Below are 14,430 nucleotides of genomic sequence, written 5' to 3' on the forward strand. Positions count from 1 at the left end.
CGACTGTCCAATCCCGTCATTAATTTTCAACTGCCCTGTCACCATTTTGATAATTACACCCATCTAATGCCAGGTTAGCTCACTGGTTTTCTCTTTCCCTTCTTCCTTTAAGTAATGGTCTTATGTTTTCAGCCTTGCAGTCTGTGAGAGCACCAAAGATGATTAGCAATGTGAGAATGTTTCTCGGATGAATTGGAGCTTTGTTGCAGTAGGCACAGGAGTGGGTTGAAAGCCGAGCCTTGGAAGAGTCACTGGGGAGAAACCTGTCTGGTGGCACTTGAACTCGGATCGCAGAAAACAAGTAATGCAGCAGATGCAGGAATCCAAATCAGAAGCTGAAACTGGAAGAACTTAACCAGTCAAGCAGCCTGTGAGGAAACCCCAGGTCCTATCAGGGAGCTCCACTCTGCATTGAACAAGCTCATTGTTGATCTTTGTGAACGTGTGTTACACGGTATGTTCCAATGTTTGTCAAAGAAACAGAATCAGACAAAAAATGGGTTAGGGTTAAGGTGAGGAAAATTGCAGTTGCATTGCATTAGGAAGGGTGGATTTTAACAAGGATTATAAAGAAGGGAAAGGCAACCGTTCACGATGGATAAACATCAGCCAAATCTTATGCTCAGGAGAACTGCTAATGTAGAAACTAAATAAATGGAATTGAATTGAATACGTTTATTGGCCAAGTATGTACACGTACAAGGAATGTGCCTTGGTGCTCCGCTCGCAAGTAACAACACCAACATACAGTAAACAATTAAGAATAAAGCATAAAACATTAAAACGTTAAGAATATAACATTACGGTTTAAACATGTGAGTGAAATAAACCAGAGCACAAGGAGGCTACTACTCGTGGGAAAAAGCTGTTTTTATGTCAGGCTGTGGCTGCTTTGACAGTCCGGAGTTGCCATCCAGAGGGAAGTGCTTCAAAGAGTTTACGGCCAGGGTGAGAGGGGTCAGAGATGATCTTGCCCGCTCGCTTGTAAAAGACATTCATTGCCAGTTGTCTTTTTTTTTGATTGGCTGAAGTTGACTTTTTCTCTAACCATTGCTAGTGATTTTGAGCTGTTTATGTGGACCATGGGGTGGGCAGGTGAGGTGCATGGCCATTCAGAGTTGCTGCTCATTCTGGGGCCCTTTGAGCATTGGAGTATTCTGGATACAAGCAAGTTGAGATTACTAGTGGACACGGAGTGCTGGAGTAACTCAGCGGGACAGGCAGCATCTCTGGAGAACATGGACACAGTGCTGGAGTAACTCAGCGGGTTAGGCAGCATCTCTGGAGAAGATGGACACAAAGTGCTGGAGTAACGGTAGCGCAGCGGTAGAGTTGCTGCTTTACAGCGAATGCAGCGCCGGAGACTCAGGTTCGATCCTGACTACGGGTGCTGCACTGTAAGGAGTTTGTACGTTCTCCCCGTGACCTGCGTGGGTTTTCTCCGAGATCTTCGGTTTCCTCCCACACTCCAAAGACGTACAGGTATGTAGGTTAATTGGCTGGGTAAATGTGAAAAATTGTCCCTGTGGGTGTAGGATAGTGTTAATGTACGGGGATCGCTGGGCGGCATGGACTTGGAGGGCCGAAAAGGCCTGTTTCCGGCTGTATATATATGATGATATGATGATAACTCAGCGGGTCAGGCAGCATCTCTGGAGAGAAGGAACGATGTTTTGGGTCGAGACCTTTCAGACTTCTGCAGTTCAGTTTACAGGTTTGGTCTCCTGAAAATAAGGATGTTAATGCAGGACGAAAGCAGTTTGGGAGGTCAATTCTGTAGAATGATATAATTTGGTATTTAGTGGGAATGTAATATGGGTCAAAGTGAAAAGAGGTCTTTTAACATGGAAACCAAAAATATATCAGGTGAAGACAAACTGCTGGAGAACTTGGATATGTGACGTCTCGGGTCGGGACACTCTTCATTCATATTCTCCAAAGATGCTGCTTGACCCGCTGAGTTACTCCAGCACTCTGTGTCCATGTTCTCCAGAGATGCTGCCTGAGCCGCTGAGTTACTCCAGCACTCTGTGTCCATGTTCTCCAGAGATGCTGCCTGAGCCGCTGAGTTACTCCAGCACTCTGTGTCCATGTTCTCCAGAGATGCTGCCTAACCCGCTGAGTTACTACTGTGCTTTTTTTTTTTTCCACAAAATTTGTGGCCACAAGATCTGAGAAGAGTTGGCTGTAGTTGATTGGAAGAATGCATTGGTGAACATAAAGGTGGATAGATCGCCATGACCAGAGCATGTGTTCCCTGGGAAATGGGAAGTGAATGCTGAGGCATTTGGAAAGGCAAAGAATAATTAGGGATGCTCTGTGTGGCTTTATGCATGGAAAATTGTGAAGAGACAGCAAGAGAACTACAGCACAGAAACAGGTCCTTTGGCCCACCTTCATAGGTGATACAGTGTGGAAATATGCCTTCAACCCAACTCGCCCACAACGGCCAACATGTCCCAGCTACACTAGTCATAGAGTGATACAGTGTGGAAACAGGCCCTTCAACCCAACTTGCCCACACCGGCCAACAATGTCCCAGCTACACTAGTCCCACTTGCCTGTGCTTGGTCCATATCCCTCCAAACCTGTCTTATCCATGTAACTGTCTAACTGTTACTTAAACGATGGGATTTTCCCAGCCTCAACTACCTCCTCTGGCAGCTTGTTCCATACATCCACCACCCTTTGTGTGAAAAAGTGACTCCTTGGATTCCTATTAAATCTTTTCACCTTGAACCTATGTCCTCTGGTCCTCGATTCCCCTACTCTGGGCAAAAGACTGTGCATCTACCCGATCTATTCCCCTCATGATTTTATATACTGCTATATATACTGTTATATATTCCCCTCATCCTCCTGTGCTCCATGGAATAGAGACCTAACCTACTCAACCTCTCCCTATAGCTCACACCCTCTAGTCCTGGCAATATCCTTGTAAATCATTTCTGAACCCTTTTGAGCTTGACAATATCTTTCCTATAACTGAACACAATATTCTAAATGCAGTCTCACCAACATCTTATACAACTGCAACATGACCTCCCAATTTCCTTCTCTCCTGAGATGCTGCCTGACCTGCTGAGTTATTCCAGCATTTTGTGAATAAATCCCAACTTCTATACTCAATACTCTGACTGATGAAGGGCAAAGTGCCAAAAGCCTTTTTGACCACCTTATCTACCTGCAACTCGACCTTCAAGGAACCATGCACCTGTACTCCTAGATCCCTCTGCTCTACAACACTACCCAGAGGCCGACCATTTACTGTGTAGGTCCTACCCTTGTTCGACATCCCAAAATGCAACACCTCACACTATTCTGTATTAAATGCCATCAACCATTCCTCCGCCCTCCTGGCCAATTGATCCAGATCCTGCTGCAATCGTTCACAACCATCTTCACTATCTGCAAAACTACTAACTTATGTATCATCAGCAAACTTGCTAATCTTGCCATGTATGTTCTCATCCAAATCATTGATGTAGATGAGAAACAGTAACGGGCCCAGCACTGAACCCTGAGGCACACCACTGGTCACAGGCCTCCAGTCCAAGAAGCAACCTTCCACCATTACCCTCTGCTTCCTTCCATGGAGCCAATTTGCTATCCATTCAGCTATCTCTCCTTGGATCCCATGCTATCTAACCTTCCAGAGCAGCCTACCATGCAGAACCTTGTTGAATGCCTTACTGAAGTCTATGTACACAACATCTACAGCTCCGCCTTCATCAACCTCTTTGGTCACGTCTTCAAAAAATTCAATCAGATTTGTGAGACACGATCTCCCACGTACAAACCCATGCTGACTATCCCTAGTCAGCCCTTGCCCATGCCGACCAAGTTCATAATTTACAGGAGTCAACTCCACCACTCATGGCTGATCTATCTGTCCCTTTCAATCCCAATCTCTTGCCTTCTCCCCATAACCACTGACACCCTTAATTAGGACTCCCCTTATCCTTCGAAACTACAGTGAGTACAGGCCCAGTGCCATCAAACGTTCATCATATGCGAATCCAATCATTCCTGGGATCATTCTCATTCTCATAAACTCTCTCAGGACCCTCCCCCAACTTTCCGAATTTGGCGGAAAGTTTCCGCTTTCTTATTTTATTTGCACCATTCCGATTTCGCCTCACATTCTTCCGCAAAACAGTCGGTAATTGCAATTTGTCAATTCGGCCGCTAGAGGTCGCTAGGGCTTCCACGAGAAATCCCCCCCGCCCTGGAAGTCTCCCCGAAAATGTGGCACCTAGGCTGGGCAAGGCAGCCAATCTCGTCCTCATCGGGACTTCCATGGCCGATCGGTGGGTTGAGTTTGCAACCTGCGGCCGGGGCTCTGGAACTCCAGCCCAGCTGGAGCCAGCACATCTATCCCCACAGCCGACTTCCTTGGCCTGCTGGATAAACCAGCAAAGCTCTGGAACCAAGAGTGCCAGAAAATCAGTGGTAGAACTGTAATGAGTAAATATTAAATTTAAGTGCAAGATTATATAACTATATTAATTAATTAAAACTGGGTTAAGATATAAAACACAGCAGGAAAACCAATTACCACCTTTTTGGGCTGATTATCAATTAATGTGCGAATTTACTTCAACAAGTACTTTCGTATGCTTAGTCGAGTCGCATATATCAACTCTTTCTTCATAACTTAGTCATACATTTTATGACCATTGGTCTTTTATTCAATACCAAGAGAATTGGTATGTGTAAGGAAAAAGCAAAATACAAAAAACAAAGCAAAATAATTTTTTCTTTGTGTTGCAAAAAATTAACTCTGTTCAATAACCTTTCTATAAATAGCAGAATATACTCATAATAGGCCTGACATTGTACATGTAGTCCAAGAACTACAGACTGTTGGAAATAATAGTCATTTTTCACACATGAATGTAGCGCAACACGTATGCACATTTGGCGTGCATACCTCGTTTTGCTGAAAAGTGGCATTAAGTGCCAAATTATGAATTTTGATGTAAAATTCTGAATTTTGGACATCAGTATTATGAATTTGTAAAATTAAATGTTGGGAGGTTTGCTCTCCAACATCAACATAGGTGGCGCAGCGGTAGAGTTGCTGCCTTACAGCGAATGCAGTGCTGGAGACCCAGGTTCAATCCCGACTATGGGTGCTGTCTGTACGGAGTATGTACGTTCTCCCCATGACCGTGTGGGGTTTTCTCCGAGATCTTCGGTTTCCTCCCACACTCCAAAGACTTACAGGTATGTAGGTTAATTGGCTTGGTGTATGTGTAAATTGTCCTTCGTGTGTGTAGGGTAGTGTTAATGTGCGAGGATTGTGAGGTTATCCACTTTGGTGGCAAAAACAAGGAGGCTGATTATTTTCTCAATGGAGTTAGGTTAGGTAAGGGGGAGGTGCAGCGAGACCTGGGTGTCCTTGTACACCAGTCACTGAAAGTTGGCATGCAGGTACAGCAGGCAGTGAAGAAAGCTAATGGAATGTTGGCCTTCATAACAAGAGGATTTCAGTATAGGAGTAAAGAGGTTCTGCAGTTGTTTGAGCCCCGGTTAGACCACATCTGGAGTATTGTGTGCAGTTTCTTTGCCTTCTGCCATCCAGCCAACCTGATACCCATGCTAGTATCTTCCTTAGTATCTTCCCTCTGATACCATGGCTCTCATCTTGTTTAGCAAACTGCTCCTGGCATACTGGGCTGTCCCATTTGCCAGTATCTGGCCCATAACCATCAACATCCTCCTATCCACATTTCTGTCCAAATATATATTTCTAAAGTCATAATAATTGCACCTGCCTCTGTAGCTTTCTTGGCATTCTGGATAATAACTACTCTCTGTGAAAATATTGCCCCTGAGGTCTGCCTTAAATCTTTCCCCTCTTACCTCCGCCTGTGCCCTCTCGGCTTACTGAGGGCAGGGCAATAGACATTGTCGATGTGGCCTTTGATTAGGTCCTGCATGGGAAGGTTAGAATAGATGGGGTCCAGGAAGAGCTACCCTGTGGTCACGGTGCTGCAGCGGTAGAGTTGCTGCCTTACAGCGCTAGCAGTGCCAGAGACCCGGGTTCCATCCCGACCACGGAGATGTACGGAGTTGCACGTTCTCCCCGTGACCTGCGTGTGTTTTCTCAGGATCTTCGGTTTCCTCCCACACTCCAAAGATGTACAGGTATATAGGTTAATTGGCTTGGTAAATGTAAAAATTGTTCCGAGTGTGTGTGGGATAGTGTTAATAAACGGGGATCGCTGGTCGGCGCGGACCCGGTGGGCCAAAGGGCCTGTTTCCGCGCTGTATCTCTACACTAAACTAAACATCTCCTTTAAACATTGTCCCTCTCTTCTTAATGCTACATTCTCTAGTATTAGCTTTTTTCATTGTCTATCCCTAAGCTTATCATAATTCTATATACTTCAGGTCTCCCTGCAACCTCCAACGCTCCAATCCCAAAGCAGTCCAAGTCTGTCCACCCTCTCCCTGCAGCTGAAACCCTCTAATCCAGGCATCATGCTGGCAAACCTCCTCTGCACCCTCTCCAAAGCTTTCATAATCTTCCTGTAATGGGACGACCAGAACTGCACGCGATACTTCAAATCCTCCAGTGCCATAGTGAGGCCCACCGGAAATTGGAGGAACAGCACCTCATATTTCACCTGGGCAGTTTGCAGCCCAGTGGTATGAACATCGACTTCTCCAACTTTAGATAGTTCCTCTGTCCCTCCCTTCCCCTCCACCTTCCCAGATCTTCCTGTCTCCACCTATATCCTTCCTTTGTCCCGCCCCCCTGACATCAGCCTGAAGAAGGGACTCGACCCGAAACGTCACCCATTCCTTCTCTCCCGAGATGCTGCCTGACCTGCTGAGTTACTCCAGCATTTTGTGAATAAACTTTTCTGAGGGCTATGAATCCTTATAACTCTCTTTCTCAAAGGGCAGTGGAAGCAGAGTAATTACATACTTTTTAAGATGGAATTATTGAGATACTTGATAAGCAAGTGGGGTTGAAGGTTTCTGCCAATCGATGACGGTATGGAGTTGATGTTGTCATCGAATCAGCTGAGACCTTATTAAATTGCAGAGATAGCTAGTGACAAGTTCATGATACTTATGTTTGTACGTATTACAGCAGGAACCTGTGTGTATACATTTTACAGAGTAGAATATCCCAAGGTATTGATAGACACAAAATGCTACAGTAACACAGCGGGTCAGGCAGCATCTCTGGAGAGAAAGAATGGCTGACGTTTTGGGTCCCGACCTGAAACATCACCCATCCTTTCTCTCCAGAGATGCTGCCTGACATGCACCAGCACTTTGTGTCTATATTTGGTATAAACTAGCATCAACCAGTTTAATATCTGAGAACTAGAGACAGGGTTTTTTTATGTGAGTGTAATTAGGATCTCAGTGGGCTGCTGGTGGAGGTGGATGTGAATCTATAGAGTCCTGGAGAGAGGGTGGAGACTGCCACTAGTTGGATTGCTCTGGCTTTGAACTATTATAAACTGCAGGCTGAATGTTCTAACTGTTCTGTAATAACTCATTCTGTGCCTCGTGATGTTTTCAGATGCTAATATTAATGAAAATTGCCAACCTTGTTCAAATTGTACGTCAATCATGTCTCTCCTTTTATGTTATTATGTTACAATGGTTGTAAGTTCTGAAATCACTGCCCGCTCTTTGTTGGGGAAGGAGTGTGTCACCATTTTCATTCCTTCCAGTGCTGGCTGACATTTGCACCAGTAGCCGATCAGACCGCCCGCTATTTCCACATTTCCATGGATCAAGTCAATTGGTTGTCGATGGTCTACCTTGTTGTATCTATTCCATTTGGCTTTGGGACGACATGGATACTGGACACGCTGGGACTTAAAACTTCAGTAAGTTTCGTTGCAAATCATTTAACGGTTGCCTTAGGCAATTTGAACATGCGTGCAACAACCTGGGCAGTCAATATTCACCCTCTACCCTCCACCGTTATTACACCATTAACTTCGATAAAACAGACTCGCACAAAGGTGGCATTCAATCAGAAATTCAAAATGGTATCTCGGGGGACACAAGAAACTGCAAGCACCAGAATCTTGAGCAAAAAAAACAAAGTGCTGGAGGAACTCAGCAGGTCAGGCAGTCTATGTGGAGGGAATTTAAAATGATATATTTGTCCTTGTCAATATTGCTAAAGGATTTAGTGAGACCAGTAATTAATTTTTGTGGATAATGAGAGGGTCGGATTGATATTCACCATGTGATTGTTTTGGGTTAGTTGATGTTGGCTCGGGGAGATGCAACGTTATGTGGGCACTTGTCATGAGGTCATCCTCTTCAGAGCTGCACTGAAACGCCAGCCTGGATTACATATTTGGCCCTTTAGATGGGAACCAGAACACAACTATATTGGTGCTTGCTAATTGACAAGGTCAGGTATGGTGTGCTGCTCCAGAAGGCATGTGGGATCTCAGGTGCGATGGCTCATTGGATCCAAAACTGGCTGGATGACCCGAGGCACAGAGCAGAGGTTGAGGATGTTTCTTATTGGAAATCTGTGAATACTTTAGCACCACAGGATCAGTGCTTGCACCTCTGCTTTTTGTGATATTTGTCAACAACCTGAACGTGAATAAAGTCATAGAAAGCCATAGTGATATAGTGTGGAAACAGGCCCTTCAGCCCAACTTGCCCACACCGGCCAACATGTCCCATCTACACCAGAGTCATAGAGTGATACAGTGTGGAAACAGGCCCTTCAGCCCAACTTGCCCACACCGGCCAACATATCCCATCTACACTAGTCCCACCTGCCTGCGTTTGGCCCATATCTCTCTAAACCTGTCCTATCCATGTACCTGTCTAAATGCTTCTTAAACGTTGCGATAGTCCCAGCCTCAACTACCTCCTCTGGCAGCTAGTTCCATACTTCCACCATCCTCTATGTGAAAAAGTTACCCCTCAGATTCCTATGAAATCTTTCCCCCTTCACCTTAAATCTATGTCCTCTGGTACTAGATTCCCCAACTCTGGGCAAGAGACTCTGTGCGTTTACCTGATCTATTCCTCCCATGATTTTATACACCTCTATGAGATCACCCCTCATCCTCCTGCGCTCCAGGAATATTGTCCCAGCCTGCTCAACCTCTCCCTGTAGCTCACACCCTCTAGTCCTGGCAACATAAATCTCTGCACCCTTTCCAACTTATCACTATCCTTCCTATAACTTAGTGCCCAGTACTGAACACGATCCTCTAAATGCGGCCTCACCAACATCTTGTATAATTGCAACATGGCCTCTCTACTTCTATACTCAATACTCTTGACTGATGAAGGCCAATGTGCCAAAAGTCTTTTTGACCACCCCATCTACCTGTGACACCACCTTCAAGGAACTATGTACCCACACTCTTTGATCCATCTGCTCTACAACTCTTCCCAGAGCCCCACCATTCAGTGTTGGTCCGGCCCGTGTTAGACTTTCCAAAATGCAACACCACACATTTCTCTGTATTAAATTCCATCAACCATTCCTCAGCCCACCTGGCCAACTGATCTAGATCCTGCTGCAAATTTTGACAACCATCTTCGCTATCTACAATACCATCCACTTTAGTATCATCTGCAAACTTCCTTACTCTGCCATATACATTCTGATCCAAATCATTGATATGGATGACAAACAACAATGGGCCCAACACTAAACCCTGAGGCACACCACTAGTCACATGCCTCCAGTCCAAGAAGCAACCTTCTGAAGAAGGATCTCGACCCTAAACGTCACCCATTACTTCTCTCCAGAGATGCTGCCTGTCCCGCTGAGTTACTCCAGCTTTTTGTGTCTATCTTCGGTTTAAACCAGCATCTGCAGTTCCTTCCTACAAATTCCACCTTCTTACTTCCATGAAGCCAATTTTCTTTCCATTCAGCTATCTCTCCTTGGATCCCTTGTGATCTAACCTTCCAGTGCAGCATACTATGTGGAACCTTGTCAAATGCTTTGCTGAAATCCATATCCACAACACAGACAGCTCTGCCCTCATCAACTTTTGTGGTCACATCTTCAAAAAACTCAATCAGACTCATGAGACACAACCTCCACAAACAAAATCATGCTGAATATCCCTAATCAGCCCTTGTCCATCTATGTGCATGTCTATCCTATCCGTCAGAATACTCTCCAGTAACTTTCCACTACAGATGTTAAGCTCACTGGCTTATAGTTCCCAGCCTTTTCCCTGCAGCCCTTCTTTATTCAGAGGCACAATTTTACGAGTCCAGTCTTCCGACGACTCGTAAATCTCAGCAAGGGCTCCGCAATTTCCCCTCTAGTTTCCCACAATGTCCTCGGATATATCTGATCAGACCTGGATTCAGCACCTCTTCGACTGTAACACTGTGCTCTCAAGACACTTCCATTGACTGCTTAGTCCTCCTATCTTTCTCCACAGTAAAAACCGAGGAGAAAGACTCTTTGAGGACCTTGCCTATCTCCTGTGACTCCACACACAATTGAACACTTTGATTCCTGATAGGTCCCACTCGATCTCTGGTCATCTTTTTTCACTTTATGTGCACAAAATCTCGGGATTATCCTTAATGGTATAGGAGCATAGAAACACAAAAAGATAGAAAATAGGTGCAGGAGGAGGCCATTTGGCCCTTTGAGCCAGCACCGCCATTCATTGTGATCATGGCTGATCATCCACAATCAGTAACCTGTGCCTGCCTTCTCCCCATATACCTTGATTCCACTAGCCCCTAGAGCTCTATCTAACTCTCTTTTAAATTCATCCAGTGAATTGGCCTCCACTGCCCTCTGTGGCAGAGAATTCTACAAATTCACAACTCTCTGGGTGAAAAAGTGACTTCTCACCTCAGTTTTAAATGGCCTCCCCATTATTCTTAGACTGTGGCCCCTGGTTCTGGACTCCCCCAACATTGGCAACATTTTTCCTGCATCTAGCTCATATCTGCCAGAGCTATCTCCTTAGTTCCTGAAACTGTTCCAAGGATAAACTTGATCCTAACCGCCTATACCTGTCCTATGCCTTCTTCTTACTAAAGCCTAAATTTTGCTAGTCAGCCAAGCTTCCTTGCGTTTGCTTGCCTTGCCCTTCACTCTAACAGGAACGTGCATATCCTGAGCTCTTGCCAGCACAATTTTAACAATGTCCCACTACTCTAATCAACTTGAGCGAGTCCCTCTCTCATACCGTCAAAATTGGCCTTACCCCAGTTTAGCATTTTAACTCGTGGGCCCGCCCCGTCTCTATCCATAACTATCTTAAACCTAATCGAACAGCGGTCACTGGTCCCAGAAGGCTCCTCCACGAACACTTCATCCACTTGCCCCATCCAATTTCCCAAGACTAGATCAAACATGTAGTGCAGGCTGAAGATGGACACAAAAAGCTGGAGTAACTCAGCAGGGCAGGCAGCATCTCTGGAGAGATGGGTGACGTTTTGGGGCAAGACCCTTCAACCCGAAACGTCACCCATTCCTTCTCTCCAGAGATGCTGCCTGTCCCGCTGTGTTACTCCAGCATTTTGTGTCTACTCACCATTAGTGGTGTTGCGCACAGTGAGAGAGGATGTCACCATTGTGGTGTTTTGGCCGGTGAGGGAGGCTGTCACCATGAGAGACGTTGTGCTCAGTGAGGGGAGGCTGTCATTATTACAGGTGTTATGAGGGTGGCAGTCTAAGGTTACAGCAGGTTATAGATCAATTGGAAGGTTAAGTGGAACATTGGCCGATAGAATTCAAATAAAGACACAAAAAGCTGGAGTAGCTCAGCAGGACAAGACAGCATCTCTGGAGAGAAGGAATGGGTGGCGTTTCGGGTCAACACCCTTTTTCAGACTTCAGAATTCTTCAGAATTCCATCCTGACAAATGTGAGGTTTGAGAGGAAGGAGTTTTAAAGAGGATTTGAGAGGTAGATTTTGTTTGGTTTGAGAGGAAGGAGTTTTAAAGAGGATTTGAGAGGTAGATTTTGTTTACACACTGAGTGGCTGATACCTGAAAAGCTCTATCAGTTATAATTAAAATAGTTAAGAGGCAAAGCACAGATATGGTGCGGATGTAGGAGAGCGGAATAGTATAGCTGGGCTAAAGTTCCGGCATGGACATGATAGGCCGAAAGGCCAGCCTCTCTGGTGACGGACTCTCTACAATTCACAGCCCTGCCCACAGAACGACCAACGTGAGTGAGCTGATTTAAAAATACTAATGCCAATACATATATTAAATTTAGCAGTGAAAGATTTGTAATCATCAGTTCAAATGGTAAACAAATCTTCCAATATATATGGACATAGAAACAGTAAATGACCCCGTATTAATAGTTTAATAATCCCTTCTATCTAATCTTCTGCACTGTAGTTGATCCTGAGCTCATGGCTGAACTTGGCTGGCTGTATAGTGCAATTGTTGAGTGTTGCATTCTTCGTACCCAAAGACAGCTGGAAATTTCCACTCCTGATGGTGGGTCAGACTTTCGGTGCATTCGCACAGCCTCTGGTTCTTTTTTCTCCAACAAAGGTGGCAGCTCTTTGGTTTCCAGAACATCAAAGAGCTACAGCAAACATGATTTCATCAATGGGTGAGTGGTTTGGTTTAGAATAAATGCCAATACATCTTTTTTTTAAAATGGCGGTGCTTCCACTGTGGACTATATTTAATGATTAGCCCAGCGGCTGGGGAAACGCAAGCTTTCTATTTCCTCGGGCAATAAGAGACATGTCTGGTCCTTGGTCTTAAGATGACGAAAAGCAAGGAGGTTGTTAGAGCTTCCAAAACTGCGATATTCTATTCGAGTGTTGTGGCACCATGGGGAGATCCTTAGATGGACAGGAAAATGTACAAAGTTGCCATGCCAGCCAACTTCTCCAATTTCTTGTGTAGCAAGGAACTGCAGATGCTGGTTTCAACCAAAGATAAATACAAAGAGCTGGAGTAAGATCAGGCAGCATTGCTGGAGAAAGGAAATAGGTGATGTTTCTTCAGACCCTTCTTCAGACTAAGTCAGGGGAGAGGGAGACAGAAATAGGGAAGTGTCAGGTGTGAAGGGATGGAGGTCAAGGAAAATGTAGAATAGATCACTGTTAGCTTGGAGAATGTGACAACGAAGCATACAAAGATAAAATTTAATCAGGGGGACAGTCAGACGGGTTGGAGAACTAAGAAGGGGATGGAGGGAGAGGGCAAGCAAGGGTTACTTGAAGTTAATGTTCATACCGCTGGGGTGTAAGCTGCCCAAGCGAAATATAAGGAGCTGTTCCTCCAATTTGTGCTGGGCCTCACTCTGACAATGGAGGAGGCCCAGGACAGAAAGGTCAGTGTGGGAATGGGAGGGGGAGTTAAAGTGTTTAGCAACCGGGAGATGAGATAGGTTTAGGCGGACTGAGCGCAGGTGTTCAGCGAAACGAACGCCAAGCCTGCCCTTTGATATATAGGAGTCCACACCTGGAACAGTAGTTGAGGTTGGAGGAAGTGCAAGTGAACCACTACCCCACCTGAAAGGTCTGTCGCGGTCCTTGGATGGAATCGCGGGAGGAGGTGTAGGGACAGGTGTTGCATCTCCAGATGGTGATATGGAAAGATATAGAACAAATTAATGAAAGATATGCAAAAAAGTAATGATCAAGGAAATGATCCATTGTGGGCTGGGTGATAATGAGTTATACAGCCAATGGAACTCACCAAGATGACAGTGAAACTAGTACAACTACTAGGGTGGGGGAGGGATGGAGAGAGGGATGCAAGGATTACTTGAAGTTGGAGAAATAATTTCATACCACTGGTTTGTAAGCCGCCCAAGTGAAATATGAGGGTTTTTTTTTTCAATTTGCGTGTGGCCTCACTCTGACAATGGAGGAGGCCCGGGACAGAAAAGTCAGTATAGGAATGGGAAGGAGAGTTAAAGTGTTTGGCAACCAGGAGATCATGTAGGCCAAGGCGGCCTGAGTGAAACCCTTGTCCAGTCTGCGCTTGGTCTCGCCGATGTACGAGTCTACACCTGGAAAGACAGATACAGTAGATAAGGTTGGGGGAGATGCAAGTGAACCTCTGTCTCACCTGAAACACACCTGTACACAGTTGAGGGAGGAGGTATAGGGACAGGTGGTACATCTCCTAAGGGTGCAGGGGAAGGTTCCCACCCAAACCAACTGCTCCCCCGAACCACCCCACCTCAGGCCCTTCCCACCCAAACCACCCCCTCCTCAGGTACCTTTGTTGTATTAGTTTCTTTGTCTTCTTGGTGAGTTCTATTGTCTGTATAACTCATTATCACCCAGTCCACAGCCAACAATGGACTGTTTCCTTGATCTTAGTTACTTTTTGCATATCTTTCATTTATTTGTTCTATATCTCTCGATATCACCGTCTATATCTCTTGTTTCCCTTTCCCCAGACTCTGTCTGGAGAAAGGTCTCGACCCGAAACGTCACCTATTCT

The 14,430-nt window shown here is 45.3% G+C and overlaps 1 protein-coding gene across 2 annotated transcripts in view; it reads left to right on the forward strand.

Moving 5' to 3' along the window:
* The window catches only part of slc49a3 (solute carrier family 49 member 3), a 73,484-nt gene that overhangs the window by 11,977 nt on the left and 47,077 nt on the right, over positions 1-14,430 (forward strand). For both annotated transcript variants that reach the window (XM_078413071.1, XM_078413078.1), the window contains exons 2-3: positions 7,704-7,862; positions 12,355-12,574. In XM_078413071.1, coding sequence (XP_078269197.1) covers positions 7,704-7,862; positions 12,355-12,574 — 379 coding nt within the window. The remainder of the gene's footprint in view (positions 1-7,703; positions 7,863-12,354; positions 12,575-14,430) is intronic.

The sequence above is a fragment of the Rhinoraja longicauda genome, chromosome 1, assembly GCF_053455715.1.
Source record: "Rhinoraja longicauda isolate Sanriku21f chromosome 1, sRhiLon1.1, whole genome shotgun sequence".
NCBI classification, from domain to species: Eukaryota; Metazoa; Chordata; class Chondrichthyes; order Rajiformes; family Arhynchobatidae; genus Rhinoraja; species Rhinoraja longicauda.